Genomic DNA, 24,712 nt, shown 5'->3' with positions numbered 1-24,712 from the left:
CGCATGTTTACTTCACAGCAAAATCTTCCAAATGCAAGCACCACACCTCAAATCAACTCCAGGCCTTTTATCTGCTTAATTGCGAATGACATAACGAAGGGATTGCCCACACCTGTCCATGAAATAGCCTTGGAGTCAATTGTCCAATTACTTTTGGTCCCTTTAAAAACAGGGTGGCACATGTTAAGGAGCTGAAACTCCTAAACCCTTCATCCAATTTTAATGTGGATACCCTCAAATGAAAGCTGAAAGTCTGAACTTCAACTGCATCTGAATTGTTTTGTTTAAAATTCATTGTGGTAATGTCTAGAACCAAAATTAGAAAAATGTTGTCTCTGTCCAAATATATATGGACCTAACTGTATGTCACACAAAATAGTTAATAAATAACATTTCCCACATATCTACTTTACAACAGCACAATTTTGGAACCAAAATTTTTTTTTGTTAGGAAGCTATAAGGGTTAAAAGTTGACCAGCGATTTCTCATTTTTCCAACAAAATTTACAAAAACATTTTTTTAGGGACCACATCTTATTTGAAGTGACTTTGAGGGGCCTTTATGACAGAAAATACCCAAAAGTGACATCATTCTAAAAACTACACCCCTCAAGATGCTCAAAACCACATTCAAGAAGTTTATTAACCCTTCAGGTGTTTCACGGGAATTTTTGGAATGTGGAAGAAAACAATGAACATTTAACTTTTTTTCACAAAAATGTTACTTTAGACCCAATTTTTTTATTTTCACAAGGGTAACAAGAAAAAATGGAATACACAATTAGTATGCCGATATCCCATATGTGGGGGAAAACCACTATTTGGGTACACTGCAGGCTTCGGAAGGGAAGGAGCGCCATTTTGACTTTTTGAATGTAAAATTTGTTTGAATAATTAGCGGACGCCATGTCACATTTGGGGTGCCCCTAATGTGCCTAAACAGCAGAAACCCCCACAAGTGACCCCATTTTGGAAACTACACCTCTCAAGGAATTCATCTAGGGAAGTAGTGAGTATTTTTTAATTTTTTAATTTATACCATTGGGCAGTGAAGAAAACATAATTATATTTTTACCACAAAAAAATGTTTTACCCTCAGATTTTACATTTTCACACAGGGCAATGGGTAAAAATGGTGCCGAAATGTGTCACACAATTTCTTCTAAAAGTGGCAATACCCCATATGTGGCTGTATCGTACCGCTTAGCCATACGGCGAGATCTGGGAGGGACGGAGCGCTATTTGACAATTGGAGAAAAAATTATTGTAGAATAGGCATTTGGATTTGGGAGCACAACATTTTCTGAATTTCTTTTGGTGGGCTAGGGCCATTTCGCTTTTCCAGAGCCTTTCTGCTACCAGTAACTTGGAAGTCCCTTATATTTTTAACAGATGACGGACCTGAGTGGGGACTAGCTTTTTTTGAGGACTGAGTTGAAGCTTTTATTGGGAACATTTTACGTAACATTTATCCGGCGCTCTAGGCTGAGCACTTACATCGGGGTTTCCATCTAAATTTCCAAGTGATGTAATTCAGATGCAACCCCTGCGGGATCCATTCACTGTAATGAGGCAGCAGAGTTACTCTGGACTCTGTCTGGCCTCTGTTTAGTGGTGTCCTTTTTTTCAGAAGTGCACAAAACTGTGGCCAACCGCACTTTTATGCACGCCTAAAACAAATGACACCGTGGGATCACAGGCCAGACGGCATCCACAGTGGCCTATATCTGCCTCATTACAGGGAATCTTCCGTCATGGGTTCCGTCTGAATCACGTATTTCATAGATTTACACAGAAACTCAGGTGTAAGTGCTCAGCGCAGAGCGCAGGATAAATGTGAGCAGAGCCTTACTGGGATCTTTGGGAGACATAATAAACAAATCAGAAGCAGGTGAAGAATTTGTTTTATTTTTTACGCCGTTCCTCGTGCGGTATAAGTGATTAGATTACTTTATTTTTCGGGTCGGTGTGATTACAAAGATACCAGATTTATAGCGGGTTTTTATGACTGACAGCTGTCACACACTAAAAGACGCTTATTTTGCAAAGACTAGTGTTTGCATCACCATATTTTGAGAGCTATAATTTTTCCAGATTTTGGCCGACAGTCATGTGACGGCTTGTTTTTTGCGGGACAGGTAGACATTTTTATTGGTACCATTTTTGGGTACGTGACATTTTTTGATCGCTTTCTATTCCGTTTTTTGGGAGGTAAAATTAACAAAAACCAACAATTCAGGAATTGTTTTTTGAGGGTTTTTTTATGTGGTAAAAGTGATAAGGCAGCATTATTCTTCGGGTCAGTACGTTTACAGCGATACTACACTTACTGTATATTTTTTTATGTTTTGGCGCTTTTACACAATAAAACAATTTTATAGAAAAATTTTTTTTTTTGCATCTCTTTATTCTGAGAGCTATAACTTTTTTTATTTTTCGGCTGATGGAGCTGTATGGCGGCTTTTTTTTGGCGGAACAAGATGACGTTTTCAGCGGTACCATTTTTATTTCCATTTTGCTTTTTGATCGCATTTTTTTCCACTTTTTGTTTGGCAATATGATGAAAAAGCATAATTTTTTGTTCTGTTTTTTATTTATTTTTATTACGGTGTGCACAGAAGGAGTTAATTAGTGTGACAGTTTTATAGATCGGGTTGTTTCGGACGCGGCGATACCAAATATGTGTACTTTTTTTGTTCTTGCATAAATATACGGATTTATTGGTTTAATATTTTATTTATTTATTTTTATTTATTTTGTGATTTTTTTAACAGTTTGAAAACATTTTTTGGACTTTTTTTTACATTTTTATTTTTTTAATCACTGATCTCATGCAATGCAATAGGCATGTATTACATTGCATGAGATCTTTGCTGACAGTTTCACACTGTCTGTCTCCTGCTGGACTCAGCTGCAGGCTGAGCTCAGCAGGACACCATATATGGCAGATCTAGAGGCAGTCATGTGACCTCCAGCTGCCATAACAACGGCAGGTCCTGGAAGACATCAGGGGGCCGTCGGAGAGGTAAGTGGACGACCCCCTCTCCTCTCACTATCTTCTATCTATAGTGATCGCGGCATATAGAAGATAGCAAAGGGTTAACATCATTGGGACCTGATCCAATCAGGTCCCGATGATGTCCCCTGTCAGAGCTGTCGCTCTGAACCGCAACCGCAACATTTGCAGGACCCTGGGGGTCCTGAGGGCTGCGGGACCACCAACCGTTCATAAACGTCGGCGCTGTACAGAGCCCAGGCAGCGCCGACCTTTATGTACAGTGGGCGGTCGGGAAGCGGTTAAGAAATGAAGGTCAGTCAGTCCGAAAAATTGGGAAAACTTTGAAAGTGTCCCCAAGTGCAGTTGCAAAAACCATCAAGCGCTGCAAAGAAACTGGCTTACATGAGGACGGCCCCAGGAAAGGAAGACCAAGAGTCACCTCTGCTTCTGAGGATAAGTTTATCCGAGTCACCAGCCTCAGAAATCGCAGGTTAACAGCAGCTCAGATTAGAGACCAGGTCAATGCCACACAGAATTCTAGTAGCAGACACATCTCTTCAACAACTGTTAGGCTGAGTGCCCATGATGCGTTTTTTAAGCGTTTCCGCAGCGGCAAAAATGCTGCAGAAACGCTTAAAAAACGCATGTTAGAAGGCCTGCCATGGTCCCCAATGATAATCCGCATGTTCTGTGCACATGCTGCGGATTATCATTGCGGGAAAAAAACGCAGCACTACCAATTATTTTGCGGAAGTGCTGCGTTTTTGCCGCCATTGACTTGCATTGGAATGCATGGATTACGCATCACTACATATGTAGATGCGGAATCCATGCGTCCAATGTGCGGATGGTACCTGGGTCTAAAGGAGAGGAGACCTGTGAAAAAAAAGAATAAAATAAAAAATAAATATTATATTTACCTTCTGATGGCTCCTGCTGCGCTCGTCTTCTCATGCTGGCAGATCGCGGTGGACTGGAGGACCTGCGCTGACGTCATAGTCATGTGACGGGTCACGCGACGCTGACAGGTCCTTCAGTGTACCGCGAGCTGCTGGCAAGAGAGAACGGAGCGAAGCAAGACACCGGGGCCATCAGAAGGTAAGTATAGATTTATTTTTTTATTTTTAACCATTCTTTTAAGGTCACACTATATAAATCCATGCCGGTTGCATGGATTTATATAGTGTGACCAAGTTCTCAAGCACTTGTCAACCCGCATGCGGAAATGCTTGTGAAGAACGCTTCACATCCGCATGTCCCTGGCAGGAAAACGCATGTACAATCCACATGTACAATCCGCATGTACAATCTGCATGCGTCTTTTTCTGCCAGGGAGATGCAAAAACGCTCAGGAAAAAATCCTGAGCATTTCTGCATCGTGGGCACATAGTCTAAAGAGGAGACTTTGTGCAGCAGGCCTTCATGGTAAAATAGCTGCTAGGAAACCACTGCTAAGGACAGGCAACAAGCAGAAGAGACTTGTTTGGGCTAAAGAGCACAAGGAATGGACATTAGACCAGTGGAAATCTGTTCTTTGGTCTGATGAGTCCAAATTTGAGATCTTTGGTTCCAACCACCGTGTCTTTGTGCGACGCAGAAAAGGTGAACGGATGGACTCTACATGCCTGGTTCACACCGTGAAGCATGGAGGAGGAGGTGTGATGGTGTGGGGGTGCTTTGGTGGTGAGACTGTTGGGGATTTATTCAAAATTGAAGGCATACTGAGCCAGCATGGCTACCACAGCATCTTGCAGCGGCATGCTATTCCATCCGGTTTGCGTTTAGTTGGACCATCATTTATTTTTCAACAGGACAATGACCCCAAACATACCTCCAGGCTGTGTAAGGGCTATTTGACCAAGAAGGAGAGTGATGGGGTGCTACGCCAGATGACCTGGCCTCCACAGTCACCAGACCTGAACCCAATCAAGATGGTTTGGGGTGAGCTGGACCGCAGAGTGAAGGCAAAAGGGCCAACAAGTGCTAAGCATCTCTGGGAACTCCTTCAAGATTGTTGGAAGACCATTTCCAGTGACTACCTCTTGAAGCTCATCAAGAGAATGCCAAGAGTGTGCAAAGCAGTCATCAAAGCAAAAGGTGGCTACTTTGAAGAACCTAGAATATAAGACATATTTTCAGTTGTTTCACACTTTTTTGTTAAGTATATAATTCCACATGTGTTAATTCATAGTTTTGATGCCTTCAGTGTGAATGTACAATTTTCATAGTCATGAAAATACAGAAAAATCTTTAAATGAGAAAGTGTGTCCAAACTTTTGGTCTGTACTGTACATTGTAGTACATCACTTTACCACCAGGTGGCAGTATTTATATTGCAGTACAACACTTTACCACCAGGTGGCAGTATTTACATTGCAATGTTTTATACTTATATATTTTATAGGAAAGTTAAATTACTTCCCTTACTTTTCCACAAGAGGGCAGTGCAGTACGTTTACGGCTGATTCCATTCAATGCTCCATACATCCAGCTGCTACAGTCGCATCATATGCACACACTACAATTCCCGGCAGTCTCCTCTCTGACATGATGTCATATCCTGTTTTTATGTTTTTGTCGTAAAACTAAGTTGCGGATAAACGGATAATGCTTAGAGACCTGACATTGGACTTCATATTCCATCATCCCTTGCGAACTGAAAGCTGATGTCGTAGTGGGCTGTCATCAAAGTGTCGCTGTGCATGCCGGTTATTGTAGTCTATGTGTTATAGATTAGACCGGTTTACAGCCAGTGCTGGACTACATTTCCCGGCATGCTTCTATGGGTAGGTTGAATCCATGGTTTGAATGCGGCCCCGTCAGCGCCCGGGACGGCGGAGTTGGCAGGCGGGATGGCGTCTTTTGTGACTGAGGTGTTGGCACATTCTGGGCGCCTGGAGAAGGAGGATTTGGGAGTAAAGATCAGCCGCCTGTCCCGGAGGGTGGAAGAAGTGAAGGTCAGTGCCGGGTAATCCTCTGGGGGGAGGGTCCCTCGTTAAAGCCTCCTGTCAGTGTACCGGGCCTGTCCATGAAGACAGTGGTCATGTGACATGAAGGTGACATTGTGTCTGGTGGCTGCCCATGTTGTGCCTGTGGAGCATGCTGGGAGTTGTAGTTCCCCCACCAGCCTGGTGCCTCATGGGGTTGGTGTTGATGTGTTGGCTGCACAGAGGGGAGCGCTGTCCAGTGACCGCAGACATTTGCTGCTCTCTCCTGCCCCCATGTGTCGGCTCCGGGGTCCCCGAATGTGGCAGCTCTGTGCCCCCCCCCCAGCCATGTCCTCCTCACCGGTGTCCGTGATATTGCTGGACCTTATAACAGCGGAGACCGCGGCGGCACTGGGACCCGTGTGATCCGCGCTGGGACCCGTGTGATCCGCGCTGGGACCCGTGTGATCCGCGCTGGGACCCGTGTGATCTGCGCTGGGACCCGTGTGATCCGCGCTGGGACCCGTGTGATCCGCGCTGGGACCCGTGTGATCCGCGCTGACCCCCGGCGGCGCTGGGACCCGTGTGATCCGCGGTTTCCGTCCTTCTGTCTCTACAGGGTGAAGTCTGTGACATGATCAATAAGAAGTATGATGAGTTCCTCCCCAGCATGCAGAGCGCCGAGGACCTGGTGGCCCAGGTGACCAGTCTGCACTGCGACGTGGACGTGCTAAAGTCGACCATAGAGAACAAGGTGAGTCCGGAGGAAGAGCTCCCGTGTGTGATGCCCCTGGTGGTGGGGGAGCCCCCGTCTGTGATGCCCATGGGGGACGGGGAGACCCCCGTCTGTGATGCCCCTGGGGGAGGGGGAGAGCCCTGCTTGTGATGTCCCCCTGGTTGGGGGGGGCTTTCTGTTTATGTAGAACAATTTGTTGTGGCCGGTTTGTGGCGCCTCCCGCAGATACTGCCGGACCCTGCAGAGCCATGGGTGGGGGGAATATTCCTACCTGGACAGTATTTTCCTTTTCTCTCTTCAGGTTCAGAATGAGCTGAAAGTTGCGATCAGCGAATTCACCGAACTGAAGGTTCAGCTGGAGAGGAACACCATGATCCTAGCGGTGCTGCGGCAGCTGCAGGAGGTGAGCGCACGGAGTACGGCCATTATACAGATACACCAGAGGGGGCATCACATGATCAGTGTCCGCGTGCGGGACCCCGGCCGATCATATATTGATGCCCTATCTGTTGGATAGGGCATCAATGTCAAAGTAGTGGACAACTTCTTTAAGGACTGATATGTCTCGCCTGGCGAGGTGAATCCTTGAGACCCTTGGTCCGGATGAGTATGGTGTGCGATACGGACTGAAGACGCTGGTGCAACAGATGGAACGAGGCTCGCTGCAGCAATGTAGCAGAGTAGACGCTCGATAGCGGCATAGTTGAGGACATGTGCCAATGTAAGCCGAGCTGGGAGGGTCCAAGGGCTCAAGGAGGAGCAGCTGTGCAGCAGAGCTGGACATGTCGGTCTTTTACTGGCGGAATAGCAGAGCTGGATAGGTTGATTGGCTCACTGGGTGGTTGAAATGGAAATAACTGTAGAACGCAGGGTTGTAGCCGTAGTGGCACACGCCAATACCCTGAATTATCAGGAGATGCTTCATTGCCTGAGCCAGGTACGTGGCCTGGCAGAGAGATGTCAGAGGAGCGCAGCGGGTTGCAATGGCATCCTGGAGCACAGAGGAGCAGAGAGTCAGTGGCTGCAGACTGAACAGAGCACTTGGATCCAGGAGAGTAACAAGATTGTGCTGTAGTTCCCCTGTGCGGCGTGTGCTGCAGTGCCACCGGGCAGAAAAAATGTTGGACAGCCCCTTCATTTTGGGGACCAACCCCATCGATCAGTGATCAGATGCTTAAAATGTGCCGTCACTTTATATACCACGTCAGGGGCTCAGTAACTGAACTCTGCTCAGACATTTGCATGGATGACAGTGACAGCCATGGGTGGTGAGCGTCGCTGTCACTGCAGACTGCTGCCCTCCCCTCCATGAGACTGGGACAGAAGAGGCGTCTCCCGAAATAAAGGGTAACGTGGTGAGCGCGCAAAGCCGCCATCTCATTTATACATCATATTCCTTCTCTAATCTCGGACCATTACTGTACACCCCCCCAATGTGCTGATGCTGCGCTTCCACCACGTCTACGGAAAGGCTGTGATCATCAGAAGACTCTGAGAGCCCCGAACACACGACAGCGTCCCCCGCTGACCGACGACCTCTGTGTAGTGCCGTCACCACAGGCGGTGTATACAGAATAATCTGATATATATGTCGCCCTCTGACTCTTGATTACTTGTCGTCCGTTCAGTTTAATAGCGCCATAGAGATGTACAACGCCGCCCTGTCCGAGAGGAACTACATCAGCGCCGCCGAACAGCTAGAAAAGGTAAGTGATCAATACGGTCATGAGTCACCGCTGCCCCTCGATGTCATTTTTATAAAACCACCGTATTTTATATTGTTTCATTGCTAAATTTGGCAATATTATCTTTTTTTTTTTTAAACTCTGAAACAAGAAAAAGTTAGAGCGGAGTTTTAAAAGATATAAAGACGGAAAAGTAAGAAAATGTGTGGGAAGAGGAACCATAGATATAACATTACATTGAATAAATGCATCAAGATAAACAAAGCTCACCTCCTCCCCTTCCTGCACAATGACCCCTGCACAGGTCGCAGACCGTGTCCACAGCTCTCCCCCATTACAATAACCACCATCACCTATATATAATTCACACAGGACCCACCATTCACAATAGGTGATGTCACAGTTCACCACCTCCTCCTGTACAATGACTGATAACACCTCTATATACAGTAGATAACAGGATCCACCATTCACAATAGGTGATGTCACAGCTCACCTCCTCCTCCTCCTGTACAATGACTGATAACACTTCTGTATACAGTAGATAACAGAGGATGGATTTTTCTGAAGTGGGAAATTGTTAGTAAAGTCATCAATGGCCAAATGGCCTCCAGTCCTGCAGCCGCTCTCACATCGCGCCGCCGGTCACTTTACGCTGCCAACTCTTTTCTTATTGCAGTGTGAACGAGTGCGATTTCTTAAGCAGTTAATCACAATGCTGCAGCGGATTCTCCGGCCACAAATCGGTGTCTGTATATCGGCTGTGGGAGCGGACGATTACAGGACGCCATTGATCTCTTTTCAATTTCAGGCGCAAAACTGTCTGAAAATCCTGAAGTCGCGGAAAGGCTTTGAGCTGAAGGTGCTGAAATCTCTGGGGATCGAGCTGACGGTGCAGAAGCAGAACATGCTGTACCACCTCGGGGAGGAGTGGCAGAAGCTGGCCGTGTGGAAGCTGCCCCCGTCCAAAGGTACCGACCTCTGTATGAAGGGTGGGGTACCCCGAAATCTCTCCGACGGATGCCTCCCCTAATCATGGGTGCCCCACACCACTTCCAGGGGGCACACTCTCCTTTCTGAGAAGCAATGCATTGTGTTAATATGGATTTTGTTAATTTTTACTTTCAGATTACTCAAGTTTGGAAATGGTCTTGAAAACCGAACTTCACTTGTGCGTGCTGCCGTCTCCTGACGACACCAGTTCTGCGCCAATTCTGGGGTCCGTCCTTCAGGCCTTCGCGATTCTGGGAGAGCTGAACACAAAGATGAAGTTTTTCAGTAAGACCCTGATGAGATTATTGTGACTTGATGAGGACACATGTATTCGTGGAGCAGGTTTATGTCTTCAGATCGGGAGGAGAGCACAACGCGTTTCCACATTTCTACGCAATCGGTGGGTTTTGTGCCACTTGTTGTTTAGGACATGTGCGAGACGCCTACCGATTACAGTCATGTCGGGACGTAATGTCGCCTGCACTGCCTACCTCCTGATGTGACCGCGGATAAAACCCTTGTTTTATATCGTAAAAGACGCGCTCACTCAAGTCAGGGGGTGATCAAAATAAATCGGATCCCACAGAACATCCGTGTGGTGTTCGATCTTTATGGACATAGATGTACGAAAACGGATGACGAGCCCCCAAGTTCTCAGGATGAAACGCCAACAATTTTTCATATACTCATTCCCCCCGGCCTTAAAGAAAACCAGTTATCTCGGGGGGGCTCGATGTATAGGACTGTGTGTTATGATTTAGTATAAGGCCTGGTTCACACGAGCCAGTGCAAAATTCCAGGAAAAAAATGCTGTTTCTGCCTCCATCCGTACATCCATTTTGCATCGCTTGTCCGTTGTTTACATCCATGTGTCCGTCTTGTACATCCATCTGACACTGTTTCTACATGAACAATTAATTAAATAGTTAATAATTGTAATGGATCCATGAAAAACACATGACATACCAACGGCGTCCCGCATGTGATCCGTTTTTTGATTAATGCTTGCCTCCATTTTCACATGCGGACTATTGATGTACACGGTGAAATGTCGCTCTCTGGTTGACAGGGGCATTTAAAAGGTTAAACGGCAGCCACCAGAGATCAGCCGCGGCTGTTACAGGCAGGTGTCGGCTGTGTATCACAGCGGGCATCTGCTTGGTATGGTGGCGGCTCGGCTCCTGAGCCCGCTCCATACACCGCCGATCGGGTTAAAGGCAGCAGGTAGATGTCCTATCTAAGGCGTTACACAAATGCTCCATCTCCGTCCACAGGTCAGCTGCTCCTGAACTACATCCTCAAGCCACTGGTGTCCTTTCCATCTCTACACGTCCTGGTGGAGACGCAGCCTCAGGGGGTCATACTGCGCTTCGACAGTGTAAAGAGCGACCAGACGCACCCACCGCCCGCAGAGGTGTTCATGAAGCTGAAGCAGGTGCTGGAGCTGCTACACCAGCACTTACTAGGTGAGGAATATTATGTGTCAGGACGGATCAGTCACTGCCTCGTATACACGTCACGTTCTGTGCCACCTATACGAGGCGGAGGAGGTTTCTCCAGAACATCGGCACGCCCGGCCCCCTTACATGGGAAGCCATGGAAGAATCGCCTCTTTATTCCACTGATGAAAAAGGAGCAGAACACCTGGGCTTTATGCCACCTTGTTTTTTATATGTATACATATACTAGATCAGTGCTTTGTGTATCTCCCCGAGAAGACCTATTGTGTACATTTTCAATTTTGTGATTTTCACACTCACCATTAAGCTTAATATTAGACACCGACATTTGCACCAATAGACTAACTCACACCCTATTGGTCATTGTGAAGAGAGGGGGAGGAGGTGGGCTGTGACAAATTCTCCAATATACTTTTAAAGCACCACTCCAGCATTTTTTTGTTGTATAGCAGTGGTGCTTCTAATCTATGGTCCCTGACCCAGTTCTCTTACTTACCCACCACCGCCTTCACCTTCTATCAGCGTCGCTCTAGTTGGTCTTCAGCAGATGATCTGCCGGATGGCTCCATTGTTTGCTGACCGAGCCGGAGGTCACTTCTCGATGTAATGTGGCTCTCACAGACTTGCATTGAGACCTTGTGACCGTTCCCTCTGACTTCCGGGCAGTCAGAAGTTCTGGTTATGAGATGGCACTGATAAAAGGTGAAGACGCCGGCTTGTAAGTATAAGACTACGGGCAGGGACCTTAGGTTAGTTACACCACTCCAGTGCTGAAAAGACCAAACCCTGGAGTGGTTTCCAATACTTTTTTTTTTTCTATAAATTGTATGTATTAATAATAATCGTCTGAAACCACCAGAAGAATGGACCGATCACTTCTCCTAATTGCTTTGGATGTCTGCAGCGGTTAAAAAAAAAAAAATAAGACTTAACACACAGCAATGTAAAAGCGACTTCTTTATTTTTGCACTTATTCAGACGGGTTCCACGCGTTATTCGTCTGATTAAGATGTTGCGTTCCCTTATAATGGAAACCCCAATGTAATGCATAAAGATGCCACTTGCACCTGACAAACCCCATTCATTCAGAATTGTCCACCAGTCGGGTCCGTCCATCATTATAACGGGTAATATACGGATGCGTCAGATGCACACAATGGGCTCTGTTCACATTTCTTAGTTATTTTCTGCCAGGTTTCTGCTGCTGTTTGACGGCCAGAAGAGCCTACGATGCTGCGTAATCTACCCAGTGATGATGGAAACCCGACCCATCTGTCAATGTCATCTGATCTTGGTAGATCACAAGGAATCCATGATATCTGCCATGTGTGACCAGAGCCTTGGTATTTCATTGGCTTCATTTGTTTTTTTCATTCGTTCTTTGCTTTGTCATTAAAGACCCCCCCATACACATTAGATGAAAGTGGTCCTGACTGGCCAAGACCCTGCTGCCTCCTCCTGTAGATGAAGGATCGGGTGGTAGAAACTTTAACCTCCGATCTTTTTGATTTCAGGGGAAATTCCTCATATCTGCCCATGTGAAACACATGAAACCCCCCCACTCCCGGCCGAGCATTTGTATAGGGGAGTCGGGAGAGAGCTGTCATTTTGGGTTAGGTCAATAGGTGCCCACCCAAACACCTGGGATGTGGGGGAACCAATGATCTCCCCTTTATGAGGCCAATCAGAGGGGGGTTATTAATAATCTGGTGATTTAAGATCCAATCTTGATCATAATCCCAGTGGAATAAGACGCTGCAGATTCACTGGGAGGAAATAACATTTTTCTGCACGAGTCAGAACGTGTCCTCCAGCCGCAGACAGGACCACATCTCTGCTATAGTGTCATCACTTTCTGGTGTAATATCTAGTGAAGCCATCAGGTGGCGCTTTAAAACCGCATTCACCTAATTGCACAACTAAACCAAATGTTTTGTTTCTTTACACCATTGAATGATGAATTCCCCCCCCCCCCCCCCCCACGTTCCCCAAAGGGTAAGTAAGGGTCTTGAGACATGAGCGATGACAGCACTACTGATGGATGACTGCACCCATGTTCATTATGGGGGGTGACGTTATTGTCCCTTGTTTTTCTAGATATACCTGTAGAAAACCGACGAGGGGAAGGAGGAAATAAAGTGGTCCTGGCTGAAGTACTGGGGGATCTGATCTGGGAGGATATTTCAGAGTCCATCATTAAAGACTGTCTGGTTTACTCCATCCCCAGCAACAGCAGCAAACTGGAGCAATACGAGGAGGTAATCACTGAACAACCCGGGTCCTGAACTATGGATGTCTCTTATTGTATCGTGCTTTTTACACTGGGTCTTCTCTACCCCATCAGTATTTGGCCATTATCATCCATTGCTGGAGAATTGTGGTATTACATGGCATCCTTGTAAATGGATCTCGGGGGCTCCCACTTGGGCGGGGGTCTACCAGAGTCGGAGTGCCCCTTTATAACATGAGCAGGAATCCAGGGCTGTCCCCAGAGATTTCTGCATTGGATGTGCTGCAGATTTGCATGAGGATTAACCCTCAATGCTCAATGTCATGTCGGAGTTTCCAATTAAAATAAGTAACACGGCACTGATACTCCGCCCTAATAACGTGTGGAATCTGCTCCAAAGATTGACGTCTGTGAACATTCCCCCATACTGTCCATACAGGATAGAAATATTGTTCATTTCAGCAAGTAAAATCTGGAATTTTTATGCTCAAACTTTGAGATAACTTATTGTGCAACTCGTTAATTAGTTTTCACTGGACATCCCCTTTTATCACCCATCCACAGCTTATAGATTGGTGGGGGTCTGACCACTGATGCCTTCACCGAACGGCAAAACGGGGCAATTATCCCTGTTAGAACGGAGCCCATGCCGGACTGCTGCTTCATTTATCCTCTATGGGGCTGCCGAGCGCTGCACTCGCCTCTTTCCGGCAGACCCATAGAGAATGAAAGGAGTGGCTGTCGGGCATCAGATCTTTTGCTCCATTTTGCACTATGATAAAGCGCCCCCTACTGTTCTTTTGATTTCCTCTCTAAGTCATACATGTGTGCCTAGTGCTGGTGAGAAGTTGCCTTTAGTATTGATGGGTCTGTCGGCTGCCCGTGTACAAGAGGATCCGGGTGATGTCTGAGCATTGGACACGTTGCATGGATGTCTTGAGGGGGAATTACAAGAGCAGCAGGGGGCGCCATGTCACGGATGTACCCACAATAGCTACACACGGGCGTTTATAAGAAGAGGATCCCAGTTTAATTCTCTCTCCTTCATCATCATCATCTTCATTTCTTTGCATTCAGGTTATAAAATCAACCGAACAGTTTGAAAATGACCTGAAAGGAATGGAATACCTGAAGGGCGACGCCACCGAACTGCTGAAATATGCCCGAAATGTCAACTCTCACTTTGCCAGCAAGAAATGCCAGGACGTGATCGTCACCGCCAGGAACCTGATGACCTCTGAGATCCATAGCACTGTGAAGGTGAGAGAGTCTTATGTACGTCCTCGGTATTCTCATTCTCTCAGTGATTTCCTGACTGCAGGGGGACTTGTTCACATGACTGGATCCCTCCTTCTTCCTCTGACACGCCAGCTCTTCTGCCAAAGATCCACCATGTTGTCCAGGCCCGAGGTCTCACAGCGCATGTGCGTAGCATAGCGGACATTAAGTCACAAAAAAGTCAGAACTGTTTTTTTTTTTTTTTTTGCTACTTCTTCCGATATTGCTGCAACCGCCCAAAGTGTCAAAGATAGGCCATCAGTATCGTGATCCTAATTAAAGCCTTCATGATGGATAGGCTTAGGACGGGCCATCGGTATTTTATCATGTAGGATCATATATTGGTGCCTGTGTCCTGCTGCTCTGCTAAATCTCAGGTAACCCCTTTAAGGTTTTCTATTTTCAGGCAGGTAATGCAGTAAAATGGCAGCATAAGCATCACTTACCTGTTGAAGCTCCTGACGCTCCACTGCCGCCTTTCTGCTGCTCCTGGACTGTTCTTCTATACAGGTGCACAGCAGTGACGCACCCTCTCCTATAGTCAATTTCTGTGCTCGGCTGTGATGACACAAGACCACTGAGGCCAGGCATTGACTGCAGCGGTGACGGGTTGTAGACCTGGCACCTCCGCTGCAGTCCTGTTGGCAAAAACTGATGAGGAGCAGCAGAGGCAGCACTGCAGCGTCTACAGTATCTAATACTTATTCTTATCTTAAAGTCTCACCAGCCCGTGGGACGTTTTTTTCTTTTTTTCATAGCCGGACGCTCTTTATAGGAGAAAATCTTTTTCCCAGTGTGAATAGTAACAATCGGTACAACGGGCTTCATCCACCGGCATCATGCTGCAATGTAGCAGCGGCACAGAGATCTACAATGATTGTTTGCCAGAGCTTGAATAACTTGTGCAGGGCTTGGTGTAATCCGGTCCTATAACGCCGAGTTCATGTGTCCAACATCTCCGGTCAGAGTATTCACCGCGATGCTTGACCTGAACTCAGAAGCATGTATGAGACTATTGGTTTCAGGTCAGGAGACCCCCGTCCAGTCTTGACATCGTGGTCTGTACACGGTATGTGTGTGATGGTGGCCGAGCTACTTGCTGGGCCTTATTACTTTTTGCTTACTGTAGATCACACCCGACTCTAAGATCAATATACCAAAGCTCCAGAGTCCTGGGGACGAGAAGGTGAAACCTCAGAAGAGTCCGTCACATGAAGCTCAAGCTTTAGAGAACGAAGTGAAGATGGGCCAGCACACGTTCTCGCTGCCCACCTGCCGGATCAGCGAGTCTGTGCAGAAGCTGATGGAGCTCGCCTACCAGACGCTCTCAGAAGCCACTGCCAGCAAGAAGCCCTGGTGAGTGTGGACAGAAGGACGCGTGCTACATGCTGGTATGGCTCCTGCATACGTCTGGGGTTTCCTATCTGCCATCTATGTGCTCTACGTATTCCAGAGGGCATGCCCTTTGCAGCCAGCAGACCCTTGTCTTTTTTGTAGACCCCCATTACTATAGGGCAGTGTTCGCCAACCTGTGACTCTCAATAAAGAGCAAAACCTTATGGCAAAACACTCATTGCCGCAGATTGGGGAACGCTGCCGTAGAGGGAATTTATCCGGCAGCCTCCTGGCATTAGATGTTCATGTCTCCTAAGAATATGTCTGTACGGAATTGAAATCCTCTCGTTGTTTAAGGGCAGCGCAGAATTAGAAAATGCTCTTCTTTTTACCTCCAGAAATCTGGCCTACTTACATTAAAGGGGTCGTCTAACTTTCTTTCTGCGGGAGAGCCCCTGCTTCTTTTTTGCAGGATAATGGTTCGCTCCTGATGATTGACAGCTCAGCCAGAGGCATAGTCGCATCGCAGGAGGCTCCGGTGCTGCAGGCAGAGGTGGTCTTACCTCTCAAGCATTAAGGGGGCTCTGAAGTTGGGGGAATCAAGCCATCTGGCCAACAACAGAGCTGCACTCGCATGCCCATGCTCCTTGCCTAGGACACCGGCCACCCCAGCAGAGGTAGCCGGTAACAAAGGCAACGACTTGTAAATTACAAAGTTGTTTGTTTTGTTACAAGCACTTTGCAATTTTAACTATTTAAGAAGTCGAGACGACCCCTTTCTTCAATCCCCTCCATGTCTTTTAAGCCTTAGGGCGGCCATTGGCCGAATGTGTGTACGGCCATAAGCTGTTCCTTCTGATCTTCCATGCACATGGACGCTCGTCTCAGTTGAGTTTGCCTGTGTTCTCAATGGTGATCAGGGAGTAAGTCATTGCCAGACACCCCTGGCAGCAGCTTATGTTGAAATCCAATATGTCCGATCTTTCTTTTCCTCCACATCTGGGGGGGAAGGTGATGGTTTTGGTGGATTTTGGAAGGTTTTATACACAATAAGTGGACTTACAAACCTGACGATATTCCTCCAATCTGCACGGTCAGGTTTGCTAAGAGTTTAACACAATGGGGTAGACTGGAACAATGAAGTTGCATCAAAGTGGGAGCAATGGGCGCAATCTTGCCCACAATAAGCCCCTATTAGACCGTAAGGGGCAGATCTTGTACTAAATAAAAGTATTGACGTGATATTAATCCATGCCAACCATGGAAAAATGAGTAGAAATCCCAATTATACCTGACGGTGATGGTGATTTTGATTTGTTAATGATAATGGGTCAGATTGTAACTTAGCGATCCTTGAGGTTGAATTAATGGTGGGTTATTAGTTGTGATTCTTATTGTATGTAGTAATCTTTCTTTCTCCCCGCTTCCCCTTCTTCTTTTTCTTCTTTTCAGTGCCATCCAGCTTTTCTACACAGTCAGAAACATTTTCCATCTGTTCTATGATGTTGTGCCGACGTATCACAAGTGAGTGTCCTCCGCATCCCCCTAAGTTCTCACCTGCGAGTGCGTGTAATATCCGTCCAGACCCCATATGTGCCGCGCACGTGGCGGCTCCTGCGCTCTCTTTAACACTCCGTGTAACATCGTTGCCATTTTGCTTCTGCTAAGAAAGCGTTCACACAATGCTGCAACACATTTGTCACACAAAAAATGCAATTGATGCCTCATGACCCCAGTTGATATATAATGGGGTCTGTCCTGATGTTCGGCGATATTTATGGAAAATCTTGCAGCGGAGTAGAAGTTTAATTGTCAGCGATCCGGCTGCTGAGACCCTCGTTATTTTTGGTGGGTACATAAGTGTTTCGTTCAGCTCTGCGCCCATTTGGCCTTTCTCTTCCCCCTGAATGTGAATTATGTGAACCGATACGTGTCCATACAACACACCCAAGCTGAGCGATGACAAGGGGGCCCAGCACTCAGCTGAGAGATTTAGCAACTGTTGGTGAGCCCCCCACTAATCAAAACTTCTGACACTATAATCATGCACACAGGCGGTATGGCGGCACACCTTGTCCCTTACGGCTTCCGTTCCCCTAGGCTCATCACAACCCGAGATGAGTGGTACAAAATGGCCATGTTTAGAAAAACTGATTCTGAGATGCTCTGCCAGGAGAGGTCTATGCTTTATGTATCTGCATGTGGCCGCCCAGAGGATGTGATGTGAATTGCAGCCTGTCGAGATAATGTCATGAATTTGTAATTTGAGAAATTGATGTTCTTAAAAAGCCATCCGTAACTTTCATAGATAAGTAATTTTAGCTAAAAATATTTTTTTTTTTTCAGTGCCATTTTATTATAAACGTTAAACCATTTGGCTTCTACAGCCTGTATGTGTCACAGTACATAGCAGAATGAGCTACGTGTGGATCCATCAGTAAGCTCTTTCTGACGTCAGGGACTGTGTTACCTGTGCCGTCTCCATATCCTCCTGCGGGGCTGCCCGTTACGTGCTCTTTCTTTTACAGAGAAAACCTTCAGAAACTCCCTCAGCTCTCCGCCATCCATCACAACAACTGCATGTACATCGCGCACCACATGCTGACCCTCGGACACCAGTTTCAGTATCACTTTCCCTTTCCGCTCAGCGATGGAGCCCCCACGTTCGTGGACATGGTCCCTGGATTTAGGCGACTAGGTAGGAAGATCAACGGGATCAGGTGACTGATGTTATTTTACACCTTTCCCGACTCCTTTACAAATTAGTAAAATGTCATCCAGACGCCATTTTTCTAATTTTACATAAAGCAAATGATAGAATATTTGGATTTAGAGAATCAGAATCTTTTTTGTATAATTGGAGGCGAATTCAACTTGACTCCAACTAGTTTCTAATTGTGATCTATGTAGATAAAAAATAAATATCTGTGGTGTAAGATCCGCAGCTAGAATGAATGGGGCGGCAAATGCATGACCTCCGGTACGGAGGGGCCTGACGTGTCCGTATGTCGTCTCTATTAGGCACGGAGACCTTCCTGGCACAAATGCGGCTCCAGAAAGGCGACCTCCTGGACAGATTATCGAACGCTCGCTCCTTCGTTAATATGGAAGACGAAAACAATTACACCGCAGGGCACAAGGCGATACGGCAGGTACGGAAGTGCGGAATGTAATGCAATGGTTTGTAAGGAGTTTGCACAAGATTGAAAGTTTATTCCCCTGGATCACTGAGGGTTGCAGCAGTCAGATCGCCAGTGATCTCTGTGTGAATGGATCAGAGGTCACTCCATTCATTGTCTATGGGACGGCCGGAGATGGCGGAGTACAGAACTTGGCTTTTTCCAGCAGTCCCATAGACAATGAATGGAGCGGACCTGCTTTTTTTTTTAACCCCTTTAAAGCCTAGGACGTATTAGTACGCCCCAGGCCATCACCCCAGGTTCAGTGCGGGCTCCGGCGCTCAGCCCGCTCTGAACCGGGCACATGTCAGCTGATTTATACAGCTGACATATGCTCGCAACAGACGCGTGTGGAATCGCGATCCACCTGCGGCTGTTAACCAGTTAAATGGCGCTGTCAATCTCTGACAGCGGCATTTAACATCTCTGCGCCGGAAGCGCGGCATTAGCCCCGCCTATCCGGTGACCCCGTCACATGATCGCGGGTCACTGATGGGTTGGCATGACAACCTGGGTTCTGCAGCAGACCCCTGTGGCTGTCATGTCTCAATTGCTATGAGCGCCAACCAATGGTCGGCGCTCATAGCACATTAGCATTTCTACTGCATACAGGTGATCTGCTCATCACCTGTATGCAGTATAAGCAATCAGACAGCTGCTGCTTCTAGTCTCCTATGGAGACTATTGAAGCATGCAGAAAGTTAAAAAAAAAAGTTTTTAAAAATATTAAAAAAAATATATAAAAGTTTAAATCACCCCCCTTTTGCCCTATTTAGAATACAATAATACAAAAAAACCTTCTGCATACACATATTTGGTATCGCCGCATTCAGAATCGCCCGATCTATCAATCTAAAAAAAAAATTAATCCGATTGGTAAACGGCGTAACGAGAAAAAAATTCCAAACGCCAGAATTACGTTTTTTTGGTCACCGCAACATTGCAATAAAATGCAATAACGGGCGATCAAAACATCGCATCTACCTCAAAATGGTATCAATAAAAATGTCAGCCCAGCGTGCAAAAAATAAACCCTCACCTGGCCCCAGATCCCGAAAAATGGAGACGTTACGGGTCTCGGAAAATGGCGCCTTTTTTTTTTTTTTTGCCACTTAAATAAAAAAGAACCTATACATGTTTGGTGTCTACGAACTCATAATGACCTGGAGAATAATAAAGGCAGGTCAGTTTTAGCATTCAGTGAACAAGGTAAAAAAAAAAAAAAAAAACACTGTGGTATTGCACTTTTTTTGCAATTTTACTGCACTTGGATTTTTTTTCCCGTTTTCCAGTACTTGATATGGTAAAACCAGTGATGTCGTTCGAAAGTACAATTTGTCCCGCAAAAAATAAGCCCTCACACGGCCATATGGACCAAAAAATAAAACCGCTATGGCTCTGGGAACAAGGGGAGCAAAAAACAAAAACGGAAAATCTCAAGGTCCTTAAGGAGTTTTTAAAGATACTTTTTACATATTTTTTGGAACCCCATAATGAACTGTGACACACAAGTATACTGATAGGTGCAGGTCCCAGAAATGGGCGATATGATCTCTTCTAAATGGGGGTCCCCTGTCTGCTTGCCCCACCCAATGTGGTTGGCACTGACTTCTGCTTTCAGACAGAGAGCCAACAAATTGGCTGCACAGTTTCTCCATTCACTTCTATGAGAGTTGATAGAATGACTCTATTCTGGTTCTGGACCTTTCCGTGTCACTTTTATCGTGCTCTCTTCTAGTATAACGATCCGTATGATCGTGGTCCTTCTGCTAAATGTTGACGTCTCTCTCTTTTTTTTTTTTTTAAGGTTATTCATCAGCTCAGTCGTTTGGGTAAAGTGTGGCAGGACGTGCTGCCGGTGGGCATTTACTGCAAAGCCATGGGGACGTTATTAAACACCGCCATTACGGAGATGATCACCAAGGTCACTGCACTGGAGGTACGTCCAGTAGAACCAGCTGTGGCGGGACCCTCAGTACCAGGACCCTCACTGATCAAAAATAGTAAACAGTGATTAATATACTAAAAGTTTTCTTACCTTACATCTGAAGGCCAAGATCCTGACTTTTTTGCGCAATGCGAGCGCTAGGCACGGATAGTCCTGATTTATGAAAGCAGCAATGTTTTTCCAATCTTGGACTACCCCTTTAAATGCTTCACAGTATCTGACATTACTACATTCAATCCCATATAAAAAATCTAGTCTCGTCTTTGAACTCTCTTTGGATCTCATATATATCTTTTGTACAACTTTTGACACTGGATCCCATATTCAAGATGTAAACTTACATGGGGTTTACAGGAGAGGCAGAATGCCCAAGTCTTTCTCTTGTTAAATCGTTTTAAAGCTGATCTGTTACTCAGTTTCACAGAATAAACGGCATACATTATTAAATAGATCTTAGACTTGATGAAGCTGATGTAATTATTTTGAAAATCCACGTCAGGATGTCTGTATAATTCTTTTTTGAAAGTTTAAACTTGCCCTATGTCCACCCAGCTTGATTGACAGTCCCTCAATGTCCCCCTGCTGTGGAGTCTCTGCCCGCCTAGCTTCATTGACATTTAATCAGTGTCCTTCCTCCCTGCTGCTGCTAAATCTCCGCCCATATAGCCCCATTGATATTCCTTAGTGCTCCTCCTTTTTGCTGCCTGCCCACCCAGCCTGATTAGAGGCTCCTCAGTGTCCCTCCTCTTTGCTGCTTCTGAAATCTCACACTGCTCAGTATAAGCTGCAGCATTTTGGCTGGGTGGGTGAGAGGAGACTAAATACACTTTGATTCAAGCTCTGACTCCGTAGCTGGACTCCTTTCAATGTTCATATTATTCAGCCATTGGGACATATATTTTCTCAGTAAGTACACTAGTCTTGTCAGGTCTAAGACATAATTAATAATGTATGAAGTTAGAAGTTTAAAGTGAATCTGATACAAGATCTCTATGTAGGAGCTGATCGTTGGCTACAAACCTATATATTACATATTGGCATCTATCTCCTTTTTGACAGGACATTTCCACCGAGGATGGCGAGCGTCTGTATACGCTGTGCAGGACGATGATTGAGGAAGGACCCCTCGTCTTCACTCCACTCCCTGACGAAGGCAAAAACAAAAAGTTTCAGGAGGAGGTGCCGGTCTATGTGCAGAAGTGGATGAAGTTCAAAGAACTCATGATCATCCTGCAAGCAAATCTACAGGAGATTGTTGACCGGTGGGTGTCCGCTCCGCTGCGTCCACTTTGGTGTCCTCGGATTCATGTTCCCGACCCACCGGCAGCAGGGATCGGATTCTGCGGCGTGGTTTGGGCATCATGAATAAGATGACAGGTTCCCATAAAAAAAAGTGGTTTCCTGTAAAAAGATGTATATGGCTTATCAGGTGGGGGTCCTACTTGTGGCATCCCCCTCTACCGGGAACACGGTGGTCCTCATTCCTGTAACTCTCATAGGCCAGAATGGAGAAAACCATAGACCTGCGGCCATCTCTCCCTTCAGTCTTGTATGGGTGGGCTTTTCTTTTTAGGGTCCCCCACCTGTCTCTCTTCATTTGACTACCTATTACAATATATTGTCTCATTTGACTGCTGCGTGGGCAGCGGGACAGAGCAAGTACACTTGTTTTTTTTCTGCAGTTTTGGTGCGTATCCATGCACAATTCACAACAGAATCTCATATTTTTTCCCCTGCTTCTCGTTCTACAGGTGGGCGGATGGGAAAGGACCCCTGGCCACGGAGTTCTCCACTAACGAAGTGAAGAGTTTGATCAGAGCTTTATTTCAGAACACGGAGAGGAGAGCGGCAGCGCTCGCCAAGATCAAGTAGCCTATTGGCTGTAATATTCTGTACAGATTTCTTTGACAACACCCCTAAATACATTGTTTAATTATGAAGACTTTTTTGAGATTTTCTTTTCTTTTTGCAAAACTATTAGAAATTTTGTATAAAATCTTCATATACAGTGCTGCTCACCATTATTGTCACCCCTTTATTTTTTTCATAGACTTTTCAATATCTTCAGAAATAAATGGAAATGTACCAAAGTTATATCCTCAGGATTTTGTAATTAGTGGTCCAAAGTAATACAACAATAAAACATCATTTTTCAACTTTCATGTTGCAATTTCAGAGAAGAAGCAGAATAAACAGCATGTGCAGCAATAAAGGCACCCCTAATTAATACTTGGCTGCACACCCTTTGCATTGCTGACAGCCTCCACACGTTTCTTGTAGCCATCTGTAAGCTTCTTGCTCTTCTCAGGTGGAATTTTCTCCCACTCTTCCTTTGCAGTTTGTTCAAGCTCTTGAATGTTTGCAGGCTTCTTTTTCCCAATGGCAGATTTCAGTTCACCCCAAAGATTTTCAATGGGATTTAGGCCAGGACTCATTGCTGGCCATTTTAAAACAGTCCATTTTTTTTTCTTTTTCATCCATTCCTGTGTACTTTTGGACGTGTGCGTTGGGTCATTGTCTTGCTGGAGGACCCATGATCTTCGACTCAAACCCAAGTTTTCTTACACTGGGTAGGACATTTCGCTCTAAAATCTCTTAATAATTCTCTGATTTCATGATTCCTGTGATACGGTCAAGACCTCCCGTACCAGACGCAGCAAAGCAACCCCACAGCATTATGGATCCTCCGCCATGCTTAACTGTTGGTAAGATGTTCTTTTCCTTATAAGCTTCATTGCGTCGTCTGTAAACAAACTGTTGCTTTCTAATGCCAAAAAGATCTATTTTGGTTTCATCTGTTCACACACAGAACATTTTCCCAGAAGGATTGTGGTTTGTCAAGGTACTCTTTTTTTTTTTTCAAAGATCAGTCGTTCCTTTTTATGTCTTTTCTTCAGGCATGGTTTCTTCCTTGGTCTTCGCCCATAAAGCTGTGCTTGGTTTAGTGTGCGGCGTATGGTACTTGTTGAAACCATGACTCCAGACTGTCCCAGGTTGGCTATTAGGTCTTTGGATGTTTGACGTGGTGTTTTTTCCATCATTCGCACCAACCTTCAAAGACATCTCGTCAATTTTCCTCTTTCCCCGACATCAAGGAAGTTTTTTTATGATTCAATTCTTGACAAACGTCTTAATAACATTGCACACTGTTGAAACGGGGATACCAAGGTCTTTGGAGATGGCCTTATACCCTTTGGAAGTCTTGTATTTGCTAATAATAGCAGTTCTGATGTCCTAGGACAGCTCTTTTGTCTTCACCATTGTGACAAAGGAACAGGGCCTACCATGTGGCTTTTTAAAACACTGAAGTCCTCATTCATTGGCTAATTCATGTCTCATGGGCACAGACAATTAATCACAGGTGAATCTCTTTTGTGAGTTATCAAAATGTGTTTCCATACTAAATTAATGTAAAGGGTGCCAATACCAGTGCACAGCAAGCTTTATTTTTTTCTATTTTTTCCCTCCCATTGTTTTTTTGTTTTAAATTATTGTTCATCATTTGCTCTGTTGTCTTTAACACGAGTCTCTATACAACAAAAACTTTCACTTCATTCATTTTTTTAAGGCGATATTCCACATTATGTACTTAACATTCATGCGTACCAATAATGATGAGCAGGACTGTAGTGACCCGCCACCATTGATTTATTTAGATGAGATGGTGAATCTCTAGGGCAGTGATGTCCACATCTCGCTCTACCACATCCCATCTGACTGATCCCAGACCGGCAGCTCTCGTCACATTCAGTTGCGGATTTTTCTTTTTTCCATTTGCACCTTTTGCCTTTTTTGTAGCCGTTTGCACTGCACCATCTAATGCTGCAGAATGAGTTAACTAAGAATCCGTCAGTGATCTCATTCTGACAGTTTTTCTTCTTATTAGCCGAGAGGAGCTCATTAAAAGATATTTGACTATAAACCATATCCAAGGAGAGCTGAA

General features: G+C 45.6%; 1 protein-coding gene across 1 annotated transcript; it reads left to right on the top strand.

Annotated features, from left to right (window-relative positions):
• Positions 1-5,727: 5,727 nt before the first annotated feature.
• On the top strand, positions 5,728-22,859 carry ZW10 (zw10 kinetochore protein). The gene is made up of 16 exons (XM_073656998.1): positions 5,728-5,955; positions 6,545-6,679; positions 6,963-7,064; positions 8,290-8,367; positions 9,158-9,317; positions 9,475-9,624; positions 10,614-10,805; positions 12,897-13,057; positions 14,107-14,289; positions 15,437-15,663; positions 17,095-17,166; positions 18,171-18,340; positions 18,664-18,794; positions 20,629-20,760; positions 21,829-22,031; positions 22,521-22,859. Exons 1-16 carry the CDS (start codon positions 5,851-5,853, stop codon positions 22,639-22,641), a joined length of 2,322 nt encoding a protein of 773 aa, XP_073513099.1. The 5' UTR covers positions 5,728-5,850; the 3' UTR covers positions 22,642-22,859.
• Positions 22,860-24,712: the final 1,853 nt, after the last annotated feature.

This window comes from Phyllobates terribilis, unplaced genomic scaffold, assembly GCF_046119375.1.
Source record: "Phyllobates terribilis strain yellow unplaced genomic scaffold, ASM4611937v1 Scaffold_12__6_contigs__length_324123572, whole genome shotgun sequence".
In the NCBI taxonomy this organism is placed as follows: domain Eukaryota; kingdom Metazoa; phylum Chordata; class Amphibia; order Anura; family Dendrobatidae; genus Phyllobates; species Phyllobates terribilis.
The sequence above is the reverse complement of the archived record's forward strand: the minus strand, read 5'-3'. Positions and strand labels throughout refer to the sequence as shown.